Source organism: Macaca nemestrina, chromosome 9, assembly GCF_043159975.1.
Source record: "Macaca nemestrina isolate mMacNem1 chromosome 9, mMacNem.hap1, whole genome shotgun sequence".
NCBI classification, from domain to species: domain Eukaryota; kingdom Metazoa; phylum Chordata; class Mammalia; order Primates; family Cercopithecidae; genus Macaca; species Macaca nemestrina.
This window is the reverse complement of record NC_092133.1, coordinates 56,363,673-56,380,172: the sequence shown is the minus strand read 5'-3', so window position 1 is coordinate 56,380,172 and position 16,500 is coordinate 56,363,673. Positions and strand designations below refer to the sequence as shown.

At 36.9% G+C, this 16,500-nt stretch overlaps 1 protein-coding gene across 29 annotated transcripts in view; it reads left to right on the top strand.

Moving 5' to 3' along the window:
• Positions 1 to 16,500, top strand: part of LOC105466182 (ankyrin 3) — a 703,092-nt gene that overhangs the window by 454,114 nt on the left and 232,478 nt on the right. For 21 of the 29 annotated variants that reach the window (XM_071069573.1, XM_071069576.1, XM_071069580.1 and 18 more), the window contains 4 exons: positions 7,976 to 8,074; positions 14,342 to 14,527; positions 15,209 to 15,232; positions 16,402 to 16,500. In XM_071069573.1, the coding sequence (XP_070925674.1) occupies positions 7,976 to 8,074; positions 14,342 to 14,527; positions 15,209 to 15,232; positions 16,402 to 16,500 (408 nt within the window). The remainder of the gene's footprint in view (positions 1 to 7,975; positions 8,075 to 14,341; positions 14,528 to 15,208; positions 15,233 to 16,401) is intronic. The other 8 variants (XM_011715205.3, XM_011715203.3, XM_011715179.3 and 5 more) reach the window with 1 other exon arrangement.

Sequence of the window (16,500 nt, the reverse complement as noted above, 5' to 3'; positions counted from 1 at the left end):
GAGGTTTTTAAAGCGGTCTGTCTATAAAAGATACTAGTCATAGATACAAATGTTTAAAGGGTATCTGTAATGCAGGGTCTTACACTATTTTATGATGCTAGCTTAGGTTCGATCTTTTTAAAAACAAGCAGAAGGAGCTTTAAAAGTGCTCAAGTTTAAAAATTTTCAGATTCTTTGTAATGAACATAGGTTCGATAAATCTTTCATGGTCTTTCATGAATTTCTAAGAGGAACACCAATAGGTTATCATTTGACAGACTTCGAATCTAGAAGAATTAACGTTGCTTTATTTTGTTTAAAAATATAGGTCCTCATTATTCAAGTATTCATTATTTGAGTCTCCACAGACAGGTCATGTAGGAAAGTAAACATCATTGTAATTCAGAAATATTCACTAAGAACATGACCGCATTTAAAACTGGTTCCCACTCAAACATTCCTTCCAGTCGAATGCTGACTTCCATCCTTATTTGTCAGTGTCTCCCAGGGGTGTTAGATATTGAACAAACTGATTGCAGAACAAAACTGCAAGTTTTGACAAAGACACTAAGTTTCCTCAAGTCAAGGAAAGTGATTTGGAGAACTTCTGGGTGCACAGCTGAGCTGTGGGTACGCAGTACTCTGGCCGCATTAGGCTAGGAAGCATGTGAAAAGTTAGGATGATTTCCTGATAGCTGTTTCATATAAGAATGATTTGAAAGTACATAGATTAAATGAAGACAAAAAGATAAGTGAGATCTCTGGATGGCAAATACTTCTCCCAAAAGACAGTCTTTTTTGCTTATGCTATGAAAATTAAAAAGTGAAGAATGTTGACATATATCATTTTGTTGGGAAAAATAACACTTGGTTTAGTCTTTGTTCATTCTGAGAACTTACACATGAATCCAGTTATAACTTACATTTTATTAAATCATATAAGCCTATTTTTATAATTTCAAGTTTTATCTTTTAAGAGTAAGTGTGAATCAAACTTTAAAAAGATTATTTACTATGGCCTTTTGCTCTCCATTTTAAATGCACTTGATTTTTCCAGTACTGATTACCGTTGGATATCGGGAGTCTCCTCTGTTTTATGGGTTCACAGAATTGTAGTGACTTCCTCCCCTGTTTACTACAGACATAGCAATGATAGCTCTGATGCCATCAAATGTCACAGTGAAAGAAAAGAAACTGCACAGTGCTTGCAACTGCATGGTTCTTGTATATTTGCTCTAAATTCATTCTAGTTCCCTGTGGTTGGACCTTTGTTACATGATCTATGCCAATTATTCTGATTCCCTAGGAGAGTTCCCTTGGAGTAATAACGTTTTTCCAGAAAGGAAAGGTGTAAAATTGAAGAGCAGCAAGTATGGTACTTTCAGAGCGATACAGACCAGCTTACTACAATAGAAGCATCATGCTTTTAAATGGATGTTTTTCCAAATATCCCAATAATATTTTACTGAATTACGGCTAGGTAGTTTTAAGCTCTGAGATAGTGGGAAAATTCTTTAATCCATTTTCATTTATTTTATTATTTTCTCAAGGGAGGAGAAAATCGACCTCCTTCTTTCAAACATCACATCCATTATTGACTAACGCTTAGACTAGCCATCGTTTTGAACTGGCTTGGCAATGCTTGGGAGAAGCTGCAGTTGAAATAAAATCCTAATCAGTTCTAATTTCAATTTGTACACATTCCACACTGATGATGCAGTAAGAGAGAATATGTGAAATTCCCTGTTACTTACAGTTGTGCTTGGAATTACCAGCCACACATGGCACAGCAAAGCATTTCCCCCTTCATCTGAACACCTGCCCTCATATGCCTTCTGAACTGCATTGTTCTGTGGATGGAATAAGTAATGACATGACCTTGCAGAGGAATGGAGTTTCTATGATAATTCCTGGTAACAACTCTTCAGTAGGAACTGTTATAAAGAGTAACAAGCAATGATGTCAACTCCATTTAGGAAGCAGCACATAAAACAGTACAGAAATATTAATATTCAAGACAGACAGCATCTCTGTTGACATGAAATTTTAACCTGTAAGCAATATTTAATAGCCAACACAAAATAGTGTGAAAAGAGCCCCTTACTCTTCTTTACTATAGAAATTCTCCTTATCTTAAACATAAAAATGACATTGGGCAATATCAAGTTCTCATCTTATAAACCAAGGCTCTATAAACTAGGAATTTGTAGATTTTAAAGTAATTTTTGTCATTGCCTTGATCTTAGGTCTTAACAAGTTAACTCTTTCTTTTAGTACTTAACATTCCAGTAATCATTTAGTCCTACTCTAAGAAAGAAATTGAATTGACTAAATTGTGATTATAAAGAATTCTATTAAGTCCTTAATACTTTATACTAGATATACAACAATGATTAACAATGTTTGCTATTGAAAAATCTCAAACTGCACAGTCAAATGACATCCCCTACTCTTCCCTCCTTCACTGTCGTTATAATATAAAATACCAACTGAATTTATAAAGAAGCAAAGTCTGTTTCCAATAATATTTTAAGTACCAAAGTGTTTTAAATGAACAGATTTTCCTAGTGGTGTTTGCAAAGGTAAGACCCTTTAGATTAACTAGTTCCTCCTTGGTCTTCCTGGGTACTCTGATATTCCCTATGGTGGGAAAGTCGGATCCTGACAAAGTTAGACAGTACAAGTATGGGACTTTGGATATGGTTCAGCTTGAGCCTCTGTGACCTTATATTGCACCTCTTATCTAACTGACCTTCACGAAAATTAGTAACATATATGAATCAATGCAAATCTTTCACCATGACCTTAACATCTTAATTAAGGACAGCACTTAGTGATGTGCAAAGGTTGGCCATAGAAAATTAGAATGAATAGAAAAATTTCATAGATGAAATTTAAGCCCTTCTCCAAATGAAGTCATAGGAATACTTATTATTTTATTTTGATGTGTATTAGACAGCATGCCTCGGTACTATCTACAAAATTATAAGTCTGCAGATTTGCATGCTTATAATAGCACCACTATAAACATTCAGAGCAGAAGGTATTGAATATATTGGATAAAATCAGACTTCAAATAGCATATTCATTCCATCTTAAGCTGCTCTGCCTTTTGAGAATTTAATCTGTTGTAGCTACAGAAAAGAAAATGCAAATTGGGCACCCGTATATTCCTTTTCAGCTAGCTTTGTTTTGGAAATGTTCTAAGTTAGGAATTATAAAAACAGTGGTGTACTTTTTCCTCTTATTTTGAAATCTGACCATTCTCCAACCCATGTGCTATTTCACAGCAAACAATTATGGCTCTAGGTTGTCTAATGACAACACATTGAGTTAATGGTGCCTCAACCTCTTTGAGCTAGGGAGTGTTGGCAATATTTTTGTTCACTGTTTCCAAAGGACACTTCTGATTTTCTCTCTAGAATCATAAGTAAATGGTATGTATGGGTTCTCATGTCTTGACCATTTCTCGAAAGATAAAATTTGTAATTTGGGGTGTTATTTGAATTACGGGAACAGAAACTAACTTAAGCACAAGAGGGAATTTGTTGGAATTAGTTGAGGAACCCAGAGAATGGAAAGCTAAAGAAGCTTTCAGAAAGCTTTGGAAACCCGATAGCTGGAGCGGAGAGTGGGAGAACATGGAGAAGCAAGAGAGTAGGATTGCTTTAACCTGGTTCCTGCAGGTCAATCAAAGCTGGAGAGGGAGAATCAAGGGTGGACCTAAAAGAGAAAACAGAAGATAGCCTGCCTGTGTGTCTACCCTGTGATTAATGAAGTGCAAGCGTCTTTGTCTCAGTCCATTCCAGGACAAGTCCTACCTGCATAATGGGGAATAGGTAATTCTCTGAAAGGGAAATAGGTGTGTGGGCACTGATGACCAAAACTAAAGCAAAATAAAACAAACACCCATGCACTACAAATGACTACTATAAAATTGAAATTTCCACCATGAAACACTCACCAAAAACATTTTATCAATATAGATAGCAGAAATAGCATAAGAAGGCCAAGCACGGTGTTCATGCCTGCGATTTTAGCACTTTGAGAGGCCAAAGCAGGAGGATCACTTGAGGCCAGAGTTTGAGACTAGCCTCAGCAATATAGTGAGACCCTATCTCCACAAAAATAAAAATGAAAAAGCCAGACATGGTAGTGCATTCCCATAGTCCTAGTTACTCAGGAAGCTAAGGGTGGAGGATCACTTGAGCCCACATTAAGGCTGCAGTGAGGTATAATCACACCACTACACAACAGGGTGGGCAATAAGAGCAAGGCCCTATCTGTATTAGTCTGTTCTCATGCTGCTAATAAAGACATACCTGAGACTGGGTAATTTATAAAGGAAAGAGGTTTAATTGACTCATACTTCCACATGGCTGGGAAGGCCTCACAATCATGGTGGAAAGCAAATAAGGAGCAAAGTCACGTTTTACATGGTGGCAGGCAAGAGAGCTTGTTCAGGGAAACTCCTATTGATAAAACCATCAGATCTCATGAGACTTATTCACTACCACAAGAACAGTATGGGGGAAACCGCCTCCATGATTATCACCACCTGGCCCTACCCTTGATACCTGGAGATTATTACAATTCAAGGTGAGATTTGGGTAGGGACACAGCCAAACCATATCACTATCTCTTAAAAAATGAAAGGAATAGTATCAGACCATTCAAGGACAGATATTGTATGATTCTGTGTATGTAGAATATCCAGAATAGGCAAAACTGTAGAGGCAGAAAGTGCGTTAGTGGTTACTAGGGGGAAATGGGGAGTGATTACTAAGGCATGTTGGGCTTCTTTTTGGGGTGATGAAAATATTCTAGAATTAGATAGTGGGAAGGGTTGCCCAATTTTATGAATATACTTAAAGCCACTAAATTGTACACTTTAAAAAAGTGAGCTTTATGATATGCAAATTATGTATCAATAAAAAATATTTTTAAAATCAAAAAACAAGCAAGTATGTAACCATTCAGAAAATGACCAACTTTCAGGTAATAATCTTAGGATGGCAAGCACTCGAAAAGAAGGTGGAAGGCTATTGTGGAGAAGGAAAACAATTAATTACAGGGCTGCATCTTGCTGTGACTCTTGTCTACAAATATTTCTAAGTAGTCCTAATTCTGTGCATCTCAGTTTCTGTCATTGTAAAGCAGGGCATGTGGAATGATTTCAGAGTTGTGCCTCTTAAGAATAATTCTCGAGAAGTTCCAGGTCTGTAAGAAAGCATTACCTTAAAACCCAGTGCCTGAGTCTGGGCTTTCTTCATGGATCCTGAAATGGTTGGTTCTGGAAAGAAACTGTGAGAACAGTGAACACTCACTAGAGCCAGACATGTGTGGATAGACTAGTGTTTCTTAGGCAATCTTGGACCACAGCAGACCTCTATATTGAAGTTGAGAACGAACTGGCGTTACTTGTCTTGACATAAATATCTTGTTGATATTCATGTCTGAGAGAAAAATGCTTATTTTGGAATTAAAAAAAAAAAAAAAACAAGGCTGGGTGTGGTGGCTCACGCCTGTAATCCCAACACTTTGTGAGGCCGAGGCAGGCGGATCATGAGGTCAGGAGATCAAGGCCATCCTGGCCGACATGTTGAAACCCCACCTCTACTAAAAATACAAAAATTAGCTGGGTGTCGTGGTGGGCACCTGTAGTCCCAGCTACTCGGGAGGCTGAGGCAGGAGAGTCTCTTGAACCTGTTAGGTGGAGGTTGCGGTGTGCCAAGATTTCACTACTGCACTCCAGCCTGGGCGACAGAGCGAGACACCGTCTCAAAAGCAAAAACAAAAAACAAAACTTCTAAAACTCTGAACCTGCCCTCTGGAAGTTTCGGCTTTCAGAGAGTGCACTTGATGAGGGAAGATCGACACTTAGTTTAGCTATGAGAAAAAGCCATACTGGTTTTGACTTTCTTTTATTTTCTTTTTTGTTTTGTTGCTTAAAGAATATTTAAATTAACTAAGGATGTAATGATCTTTCATTTTAGTCCAATTAGAAAATGAGAAAATAGCAATATGATGAGAGTAATCCTCAACTCCCTTTCAGTTTCACTCATAGCGTCATAGCGCTGGGAGGAGGGACAAAGATGAAAGACACACGGACCTATGGGTGTGCACGCGCGCGCGCGCACACACACACACACACCCCTCCCACAGTGTTCCAAGTACTCCATGCTTCATGTTTAAATGTGGTAGAATCTTTCACGATAAAACAGAGTAACAGCAGACTCCAGAGATATTATCAGGTAGACAATTTAAAAGGAAGAAGATTGAATGTGATGGTGCATTCCACTGCCTCTAATTTTGTGTTTCTAATCTTGAGCTTAGCAACTAGATCACCTAACTTGTTACAATTCTGTGCGAAATAGAGGAAGTAGAATAGAGGAACTCTCTGATAAGTACATAGCCATGGTGGATTTGTTATGTGGCATCATATTTATCTGCTGAAGGATCTTTTTAACTTACTTTCTAACTCTCAGTTATAAGCCAAAAGCAGTGTGTTTACCAGAGGCTGAACTTATGGATAAGCAAAGTAATTGTATAGTAGTTGATATTTATAATAATGAACCTGAACCTTTTGAATCACAAAAGGTTGAATATTTGGTAACATTGTCATTTAGAATATATTTACTTTTATTCTTTGAAATTGCATAATGTATACAATAAAATGTTTAGGACATTCAGTTAAATAGAACTGCATTCTGAAAAGTATATTCAAAAAGAATTTACTGGCTGGGTGCGGTGGCTCACACTTGTAATCGAGCACTTTGGGAGGCCAAGGCAGGCAGATGGCTTGAGTCCAGGAGTTCAAGACCATACTGGGTGACACAGGGAGACCCAGTCTCTATAAAAAAATAAAAATAAATCAGCCAGGTGTGGCAGTGTATGCCTGTAGCCCCAGCTGCTTGGGAAGCTGAGGCAGAAGGATCATTTGAGCCCAGGAGATTAAGGCTGCAGTGAACTATGATGGCACCACTGCACTCCATTGTTTTTGGTTTTTTTATTATTGTTTTGACACAGAGCAATGAAGCGAGACCCTGTCTCAAAATAATAATAATAAAACAATTTATTATAGTTTGAAAATTGTTTGATGCTTATATCTTGCAATAAGATTTTAAAATAGTATAGGATTTCATAGATATGAAATACATTCTTCTAGAGAACAAATGTATATGCAACATGTTTTTAATAAGAAACTTAAGATGAAATATGTATATTAATTTGCTTAAATCCAAATTCTTTAAGCATTGATGCATATTTCAGAGAGGCACACACACACACAAACTATATGTGCGTATGTATGTATGTATAATATGCGTGGATATATGTATTCTGAACATAAAACTACCTTGACAAAAAATACAAAGGAAGGAGACCTACAAAAAACAGACTATGAATTAGATTGAATCATACCATTAAGCAAATTGGCATTTCTGTTTTGCTCTAAAAGATCACATCTGTGGTAACTTTGAAGCTATTTGAGATTAATATAAATTCCTCCCTGAACTAGTTTCAACTAGTTTAGATGCTTACTTTTGTGTGAAAATACTACATGTTTATTTAAAACAGATAATTGATGCTTGGGAGCTACAATGACTAAATGTGTTTTTCTTCATATTCTCATAGCATCTAGTAAAATACTTGCTCATGGTAGGCTCTCAGTAAGTGGTTGATGACTAAGCGAGTGAACTTATTTATTTAAAGTGGGTAAATTGCTTTCAATTATACTTGGACTATTAACTATGAACTATTAACTATGATCTATACCCAAATTATGAATTATGAAATATAATTTTGAATTACACAGATTAGCAATTTAGCTTAAGCTATGGTGCTTGGGTTTTCTAATAAATATTTATATCTATATGAAAGTATCATTAAAGTTATTGTATGTGAGCACTTCTTGGAGCATAAATCATGAGTATCATGGAAAAATAGATTGTCTCTGGAAGGCTGCAGACAAACATTTGTTTTTCTTGTTTTTCAGAATGGTTTCACGCCATTGTATATGGCAGCCCAGGAAAATCACCTGGAAGTTGTCAAGTTTCTTCTTGACAACGGTGCAAGTCAGAGCCTAGCCACAGAGGTAAGACACTGTTTTGTTCCTGTGGGTAAGTTCACATATTTACAGGGCATTTTGAAAACCTGGAGTTGTGAATTTGTCCTACTAGTATTTCAATTGAAGTTTTATGTTTTATATTAATGTGTGGGTTCGTAAGTTTTATGAAATACACTACTATAAGTCTACTTTTAATCTTTAAAAATCTTCTGTTGCATAGATACCCTTTCTGCTCTTAAATGCCTGATTCTATGCTGTAATTATGCTATTATTTAAATATTTTACATATTTGCTTGAGAATTCTTTTCTGACTCTTACAATTTTGCCTTATAGGCAAAGGCAATCATTGTTTTGGAATAATTGATGAGAACTGTCTTTTCAATAAAACATTAGTTTTACATTGTTTCTCCAAATTTAAGTTAACCTAATTATAATGATTGAATTTATATATTTGTTAAGTTAACTAATTAGACTTAATTCATACTTATAAATAAAACTACTATACTTTTTTGGAGTCTTGCTCTGTTGCTGTGGCTGGAGTGCAATGGTGTGATCTCAGCTCACTGCAACCTCCGCCTCCTGGGTTCAAGCAATTATCCTGCCTCAGCCTCCCTTGTAGCTGGGATTACAGGTGCCCGCCACCACACCCAGCTAATTTTTGTGTTTTTAGTAGAGATGAGGTTTCACCATCTTGGCCAGGCTGGTCTTGAACTCCTGACCTTGTGATCCACCTGCCTCAGCCTCCCAAAGTGCTGGGATTACAGGTGTGAGCCACCATGCCCAGCCAAAACTATGACACATTTTTAAGTATTAAATAGATGTGGTATTTGAAGAAAAAAAATCTTTGCAGTCTAGAAAAATTATTTAAAAATAGAAAGTTACTTAGGCCATTGGTACTGTCTTAGGTAATGTTGTTTATTTTTGAAACTAATCTGGATGGAAGACTGGAGTCACTTAAGCGTGTCACCAGAAATCTATTGCTAATAATAGAGGATCAACATTTGAGTAATTTTTATTTCTAACAAAACAGTGAATTAGGGCAGATGCAGGGTTATCCCTATTATAAACCACTACTCTTGCTTGCATGCTGATGTGCTTCCTAAGTGGCACAGAAAAGATGGCAATAGAGAAACTGCATCTAATCTCACTTAGTTTTTGAGACTATACCTTCTAGGGAAACCACTAAATAAATTAAGAGATAGCTCACACAAACAAATAAATATATGAAAAATTCTCATCCTCATTTATAGTCAAAGAAATACTAATTTATTAATCAGATAAAAAAATAAGATCTAATCTTTTTGCCCATGAGACTAAAAATAAAAATTTGATGGGGAGAGGAAACCAGAACTTCCTACAATACTGGTGAAATTGATTGTTGGTTACAACACCTTTACAGAACATTTGGCAGCAACTATCAAATACTAATATTTGCAAGCCTTTTTATTTAGCAGTTCCACTTCTAAAAAGTTATATTATAGAAATATTAGATATATAAATATGTATTATGGATACATTTGCATTGGGATGCAAAAGTAGTATGTGAGGATGTTTGTCAACACAATTAGTAACAGCAATTTTAAAAAATCAGAAATAATCTAAATTTACACCAATAAGAATCCTGTTTATTCAGAACTATTAGTCTTCGAAAGAAACAAAAAAGAAACCTGTTAGTAAATTGTTCATATATTTATAGAATAACATGCTGTTAGCATTGTTAAAAATGAGACAAGGCTCTATGTACTGATATAGGAAAATGTCCATAGTAGATTGTTATCGGTGGTTTGCCCTGAGAATTCAGAGGGAGCCTTTGAACCCATCAGTACTGTTGGGGATTTTTATACCCATTTTTTTTTTCTTTTTTTATTTTATACCCATCAGTACTTTGGGGAATTTTTATCATGAGAATGCACTATTTTTTTTAATAGTACTCTTAAAGCTAGTTAGGAAATAACTGCTGGTTGATATCAAAATAACAAACGTTTAGCCGGGTGCAAGGGTGCACACCTGTAGTCCCAGCCCCTCAGGAGGCAGAGACAGGATGCACTTGAGCCTAGAAGTTTGAGGATATAGTGCTCTGCGGTTGTACCTGTGAGTAGTCGCTACACTCCAGCCTGAGCAACAGTGAGACCCTGTCTCTAAACAAACAAAACAGAATAAACATTTGCTAGACAGAGAACGGTGCCTCTCTTCACACTCAAGAGTAGCTATTCTAAGCACAGTACGATACACACATGGTGTCCTAGTGGACAGGGGAAATAGAGACAGGCAGAGACTTTTGGCTAAGAGAAAACCCATCCTCATTTTTGGATGGAAATACTAAGTAAGGTAAATAACCTAATGAGTTATTCCATAGCTTTCTTCATGAAGATGGTGTAGTACCTCACTTTTTTACACTGTGATGTGCAGATCACTAAGTATCTCTCCTTTAGAAGCAAACATAACCCCAATTTACTGCTAATAGATTTGAAATAGATTGTAAACCAATGACCAGTAACTCTCAGAGCTCTCCAGTACTTTTTGAAGTTTTCAAGGCCCAAAAAGAAGCCCTACAGCTAACTTGAAGAAAAATAGTACGTGAGGTCTTCAAATCACTACTTCAGTCTTTTGGCAAAGGATATATATTTTAAAAGCTTTTATGCCTTTACATTGATTTAATTTCATGTTATGTTTATAGTTTTAAGGGCAAAAACAAACATTGTGTCTAATAAGTCACGTTCATGTCTTCAGGGAGGTTGCTGTTATATTGCTGTATAAACAACATCTAATTACCTAGAGATGTTTGAACCTTTGAATTTTTTCTCTTCTTTTGGATTATTGGTATTGGAGAATAAGAACAACAACAGGAAATGAGACATTTTATTCAAATGATATTCTAATTACTGTATTGCTCTCTCATTAGCAATAATATTGGTGTCATTTATAGAGAAGTCTGTATTTACAGAACAAACAGTAGGGGGTAATTTAAGAATCCTTTAAATAGCAAGTTTTTAATAGAATCTTTAATTCACTACACGGTGGGATATTGCCAAATTCTTTCAAATGTATTTTTTTCAGTAAGCCTGGCACACTTCAAATCTTGTATATATGTATATATGTAGCAAGATTTCTGTATAATTGTGGTTTTTAAAACGTTTTTATATTACTGTGTACTGCATCTCATATCTTTTACATATATATATACACACACACATATATATATACACACATATATTTATATATACCTTCCTTTTGCTAATTACCATTCTGAAGCATGTCATATACTTGTTTGTTCATTTATTCCATGAGTAATTATTAAGCACCTATTATGTTTCAGATACTTCACAAGGTACTGGATATCCTTGAGCAACCAGGGGATGGACCTTTTTACCAGTAGCCTCTATCACATTTCCTTTCTGCTCATTTTTCTCTTAAGGATAACTGCACAAAGCAAAGCACACCATTTAAACTTGGTTTTGAAATAAAATCTGGAGCTGCTTATTTTAGCTATTAACACCTTAGAGCTGGTATCTTTGTGTCTTTAATTGGCTTGTGCAGGAAACATATTCTTGTCACTGCTAATCGGCTCAGTTGCAGTTTATTTTCTGGTACAAAGTAGTTTCCTTTATGTGTAGGTCCTGTGAATTTTAAAATTCACATCAGCGGAAATGTAGGCATTTTGTTTGGATTCAGAACAGAAGTGGACTGTCATTTTTACCCCTTAGGTTTTATTCAGGTTTTTTGAGTGAGATGCAAAATTAAACCTTAAAACACAATTTTCCTTTTGCCATACTCTCATTTAAACAATGCATTTTTTTTTTGCAAAAGTAATACATTACATAAATGAGAAAGTACAATAAAAAGCAAGAAGTCTCTGTTAATTTTCCCTAGAGATAACATTTTACCCGATTGCTTGCGTATGTACATATTAGATACGTGTATCTATCTTTTTGAAAATGAAAGTGTTTATTTACATAGACATGTAGACTACTTTTCTCATTATATCCTAAAGTTCCTGTCTTTAGGTATAAACCTATGATATCATTTTGGTGACGTCTTGGACGTATCCAGTCTTTCCCTGTTTGTTGTCTTTCTTAAGGCTTCAGGGAATAACCTTCCAGTTGATTTGGTTATGTTATTGTTTTCCGTTTTCCTGCTGTTTTGGGTAGTAAAGTTAAAAGAAACAGGTGGCATTTAAGCCAGATCTTGAAGCATGGAGGGTAGATGGGATTTGCATACATAGAGAAAAGAAAAGGGCATTCCAGGGTGGGGGAAATAGCATGAGTACAGGTATCAGAGGAGAATTAAGTCTGTATGTCCAGAATCAGTACAGACACTGGCCGAAAGGATTTTATAGGGGATAATACTGAGCAATAAGGTCCCTTAAGAGCTTTAGGTCAATGTTTTTCACATCTTGGATATAAGTATGCTGCTTTGCATTCAATCAAATGAATTAGGAGAGCCTTTCTCTATATGCTAGCAAGGGAAGGAATGTTGAAAGGGATGTTTTAGGAAGACCTAGGTGCATATGTGCTCCTATGTGTTTTCCAAATGCTTTTCTATACCACAGGACTACAGAAATAAATACCATGATCCAAATAAAATAATAAGTCACTTGCATGCCAGTTCTCTTGTTAAAAAAATTAATGCCCTTTTGAGTATATAATAATGAAACCATTGCAGAATTAACAATTTGCAAGCCAGCCCTAGGATTTTCTACTCTGTGCCGTTTTCTCTACATTCAGCAACTCCAGGTAATCCACACATTAATTAACTGCAGTGAAATCTGTAGCTGTGTCCCCTTTATCAAGTCCCAGGGTAACACAAACGGAAGATTCAAAATGTATAGAGTATGTATGTGTGCACTTATATCTGAATTTATTCTAAAGCCATGTTTTAATCAAATTCATAGAAGCACGGAGGAACATGGTGGTTACCAGAGGCTAGGAACTGGTAGTAATGGGGAGACAGGAGGTAATGGTCAATGAAGAGGAATAAGTTTTTGTTTTTATTTTGCTTTTTTTGAAATCTGTTGCACAACTTGGTTAACAGAGTTGGTAATAATGTATTGTACATATCAAAATTGCTAAGAGAATAAAGTTCAAATGTTCTCACCACAAAAAAATAAGTATTTGTGGTGATGAAGATGTTAATTAGCTGGATTTGATCATTCCAGGTTATATTCATAAATCATAATATCATTTTGTACCCCTATACATATTGATAATTATAATTTTTAATTTAAAATAAAATTAAAAAAGAAAAAAGGCAATAACCAGAATAAATAAAAAGAGTCATGTTTTGCGTGATCTTTGTGTTGTCTTCTTTCATTGGTCACAGAAGCCAAGAGTCTTTCTCTTAACTCTAGAGACCTTAGTCTCTATAGACCTTTCGTAACGCAACCATGAGTACAGTTCATGAATTCACATATCCTGACAGAGCAGGAGTATGCGAGGCAACACGGCACAGTAATGAGCCAGACAGACGTATATCTCAGTTTTTAAAAATCCGTGGAAATTTTTACATCTTATTTAAATGAGCTCCTTTGAAAATTTTGCCTGGATTTAGACTGAGCTTGCTTGCTTGCCTGCTTGCTTGCTTTCTTTCTCTTCCTTCCTTCCTTCCTTCCTTCCTTCCTTCCTTCCTTCCTTCCTTCCTTCCTCTCTCTCTCTCTCTCCCCTCCCCTTTCTCACTTTCTTTTCTTTTCTTTTCTTTCTTGCTCTGTCACCCAGGTTGGAGTGCAATGCTATGGTCTCGGCTCACTGCAACCTCCAGGCGTCAAGCTATTCTCCTGCCTCAGCTTCTCAAATAGCTGGGACTATAGGCCTCCACCATGCCTGGCCAATTTTTGTATTTTTATTAGAGACGGGGTTTCATCATGTTGGTCAGGCTGGTCTTGAACTCCTGAACTCCGGCGATCCGCCCGCCTCTGCCTCCCAAAGTGCTGGGATTACAGGCGTGAACCACCGCACCCGGCCCTGAGATTATTTTATGGATATTGCTATTATGGCAACTTTTTATATGTAGCATTTTTGTACATTTTCAAAATTTTCCTAATTACTGTATATTACTTTTTAATGGAAAACCCAAAACCCATGAACCTATTACAAATTTCTTAGTGTTTTTTACTTTGGTTGTATAGATAATATTTTTTGAAAATATGTTTTCACTTTTCTGTCCATTCGAATATGTTGTTAGTTTTAATAACCCCAAACAAAAATTGATGCTTGGTCACTTGGTTGCCTTCTTATTTGTTATTTAATAAAAAAGAAAATATTCATTGGAGCCAATCTTGACCCATCCATTTATTTGCAGGATGGCTTCACACCATTGGCAGTGGCTTTGCAACAAGGTCACGACCAAGTCGTTTCGCTCCTGCTAGAGAATGACACCAAAGGAAAAGTGCGTCTCCCAGCTCTTCATATTGCGGCCCGAAAAGATGACACGAAAGCCGCCGCCCTGCTGCTGCAGAATGACAACAATGCGGATGTGGAATCAAAGGTGAGGCACGAGGGACACGGGCCTGTCATGCAACTCTCCAGTGTTAGATATGCAACCTTTAAGAGCACTCGGTCTCCCTCTTGGCAAGCTTATGCCATGCCTTTAATTTCAATGAAGGGAAGAAAAATATGTGTCTGAGCTAGCCACCGAAGGCACAGCCTCCCTTCACATGAGAAGCTGGGGGATAAGGGGGATGTGGCCCTATGCGTGCTAAAAGGGAGGCCACCTTGAAAGAAGTCAATTTCTATGCAGTGATGATTTCCTTCCTTTGAATATAGTTTTGGAATATATTCAACACTTCAGCTCAAACATCAGGGTGAAAAATTACAAAATGCTAAAGACAGTGTACACAGACCTCTGGTTGATATCCAAGATGACAGGCCAGGCACTGAGCGTAGATCAGCTGCGGAGAGCATGCCAGCAGCGAGAGAGCCGCAGCCAAAAATTCCCATCGTCTTGACATGTGGTACCTGAAAGTCTCTGTGACGGAAATGTGGCATTTGGACTAGGCCGTTGCATAGCCCATCATTCAGTCTAGCTTTCTTTCTGTGCCTATTGTGCTTTCATCAGAGCTTCCATCCTCATTACTTAGCTGTCATGAGCTTTCTGCAATCCATATCACCAATAGTGAACTAACCGTTCATTTTTTCCTCCTCTTTGCTTCCAAATGTGTTAACCTAGATGGTGGTGAATAGAACAACAGAGGTATATATATATATGCATATACGTGTAGTCTATATCTGCATCATCATTTTCCCATGACTTAGTGCTGCTGCCTCATGTCTCTCCCTTCTTCTTTGCATCGCCTTCTGTAGGCTAGATACCTGCTTTATCCCCAATCCCTCCTCTCCCCAAAGGAGCATGTGCCAGATAAGATAGCAGTAGTTTGATTACCAGGGCTTTCTGCAGCTGAACCTGGTGTTTGAAAGAGAAGAATGAGGAATCCTTGACTCTTAAGGTTATTGCAATAGAGCTGTGTGAGATGAAGAGTTGGATACTTTAGATGTTTATCAGCTATATCTAAAGCTGCAGACAACCCTGTCATTCTACTCATCCAGGACTCGTTTTTTAGGGTTGTGCATGACACTTACCCTCTGTGGTGTCAGCAAAAGGAAAGGTATTTCAGAATGGCGTCAATATGACCCACCCTTCTACAAGACTCAGTGAGATAGCTAGCATGGCTAAGAAGCTTGCTAACAAATTAGAAATGCATCTAGTTCCTATAAGGTTTCAATCTTTGGGGACTAAGTGAATTGCTGCATGTTTTAGCATTTTTTAAGGAAGTAAAATGACCTTAGTATAAACAATCCAAAAATGTGTTATTGAATAGGCATTGGCTAACAAAGAGTTTAATTTGTGGATTCTTCATGGAAAAAAATTGCCCATTATATAAAACAAATTTTGTGGTAGTACCTCTTCCCCCCAAAATTGCTTTTGTCATTAAAATTGGCATTTACTGTTGGTTAATTTGAATCTATATCAAATATATAAACTAACTGAATTTTGAGTTTCAATGCACAATTCTATCATCAGTAATAAAACAGTGGCACTAATCAAGCTATCAGCTATAAAGATTTTTCTCATCTCTATCTTAATTTCTTGAAATGTTGGCTTTTATATAGTTCTGTTATTGGATTACTAAAATTGCTCAGTCTCCGCCCTTCGTTCCTCCCTGGCTATTCTTCTGCCTGTATGTTTGGGGTTTATTAGAAACCCTGTGAGCAATTGGCACTGATCGAAACCTAGTACAGAATGGAACATAGACCTCAGCATATTTTGCTTCCTCATTTTTATTTGGGTAGGGTTATGATATTTGCCTGTCAGGCAGGGGGCTGGCAGGAATCAATTGAACGTCTGCTATGTTTTCTTTACAGAGTGGCTTCACTCCGCTCCACATAGCTGCTCACTATGGAAATATCAATGTAGCCACATTGCTGTTAAACCGAGCGGCTGCTGTGGACTTCACCGCAAGG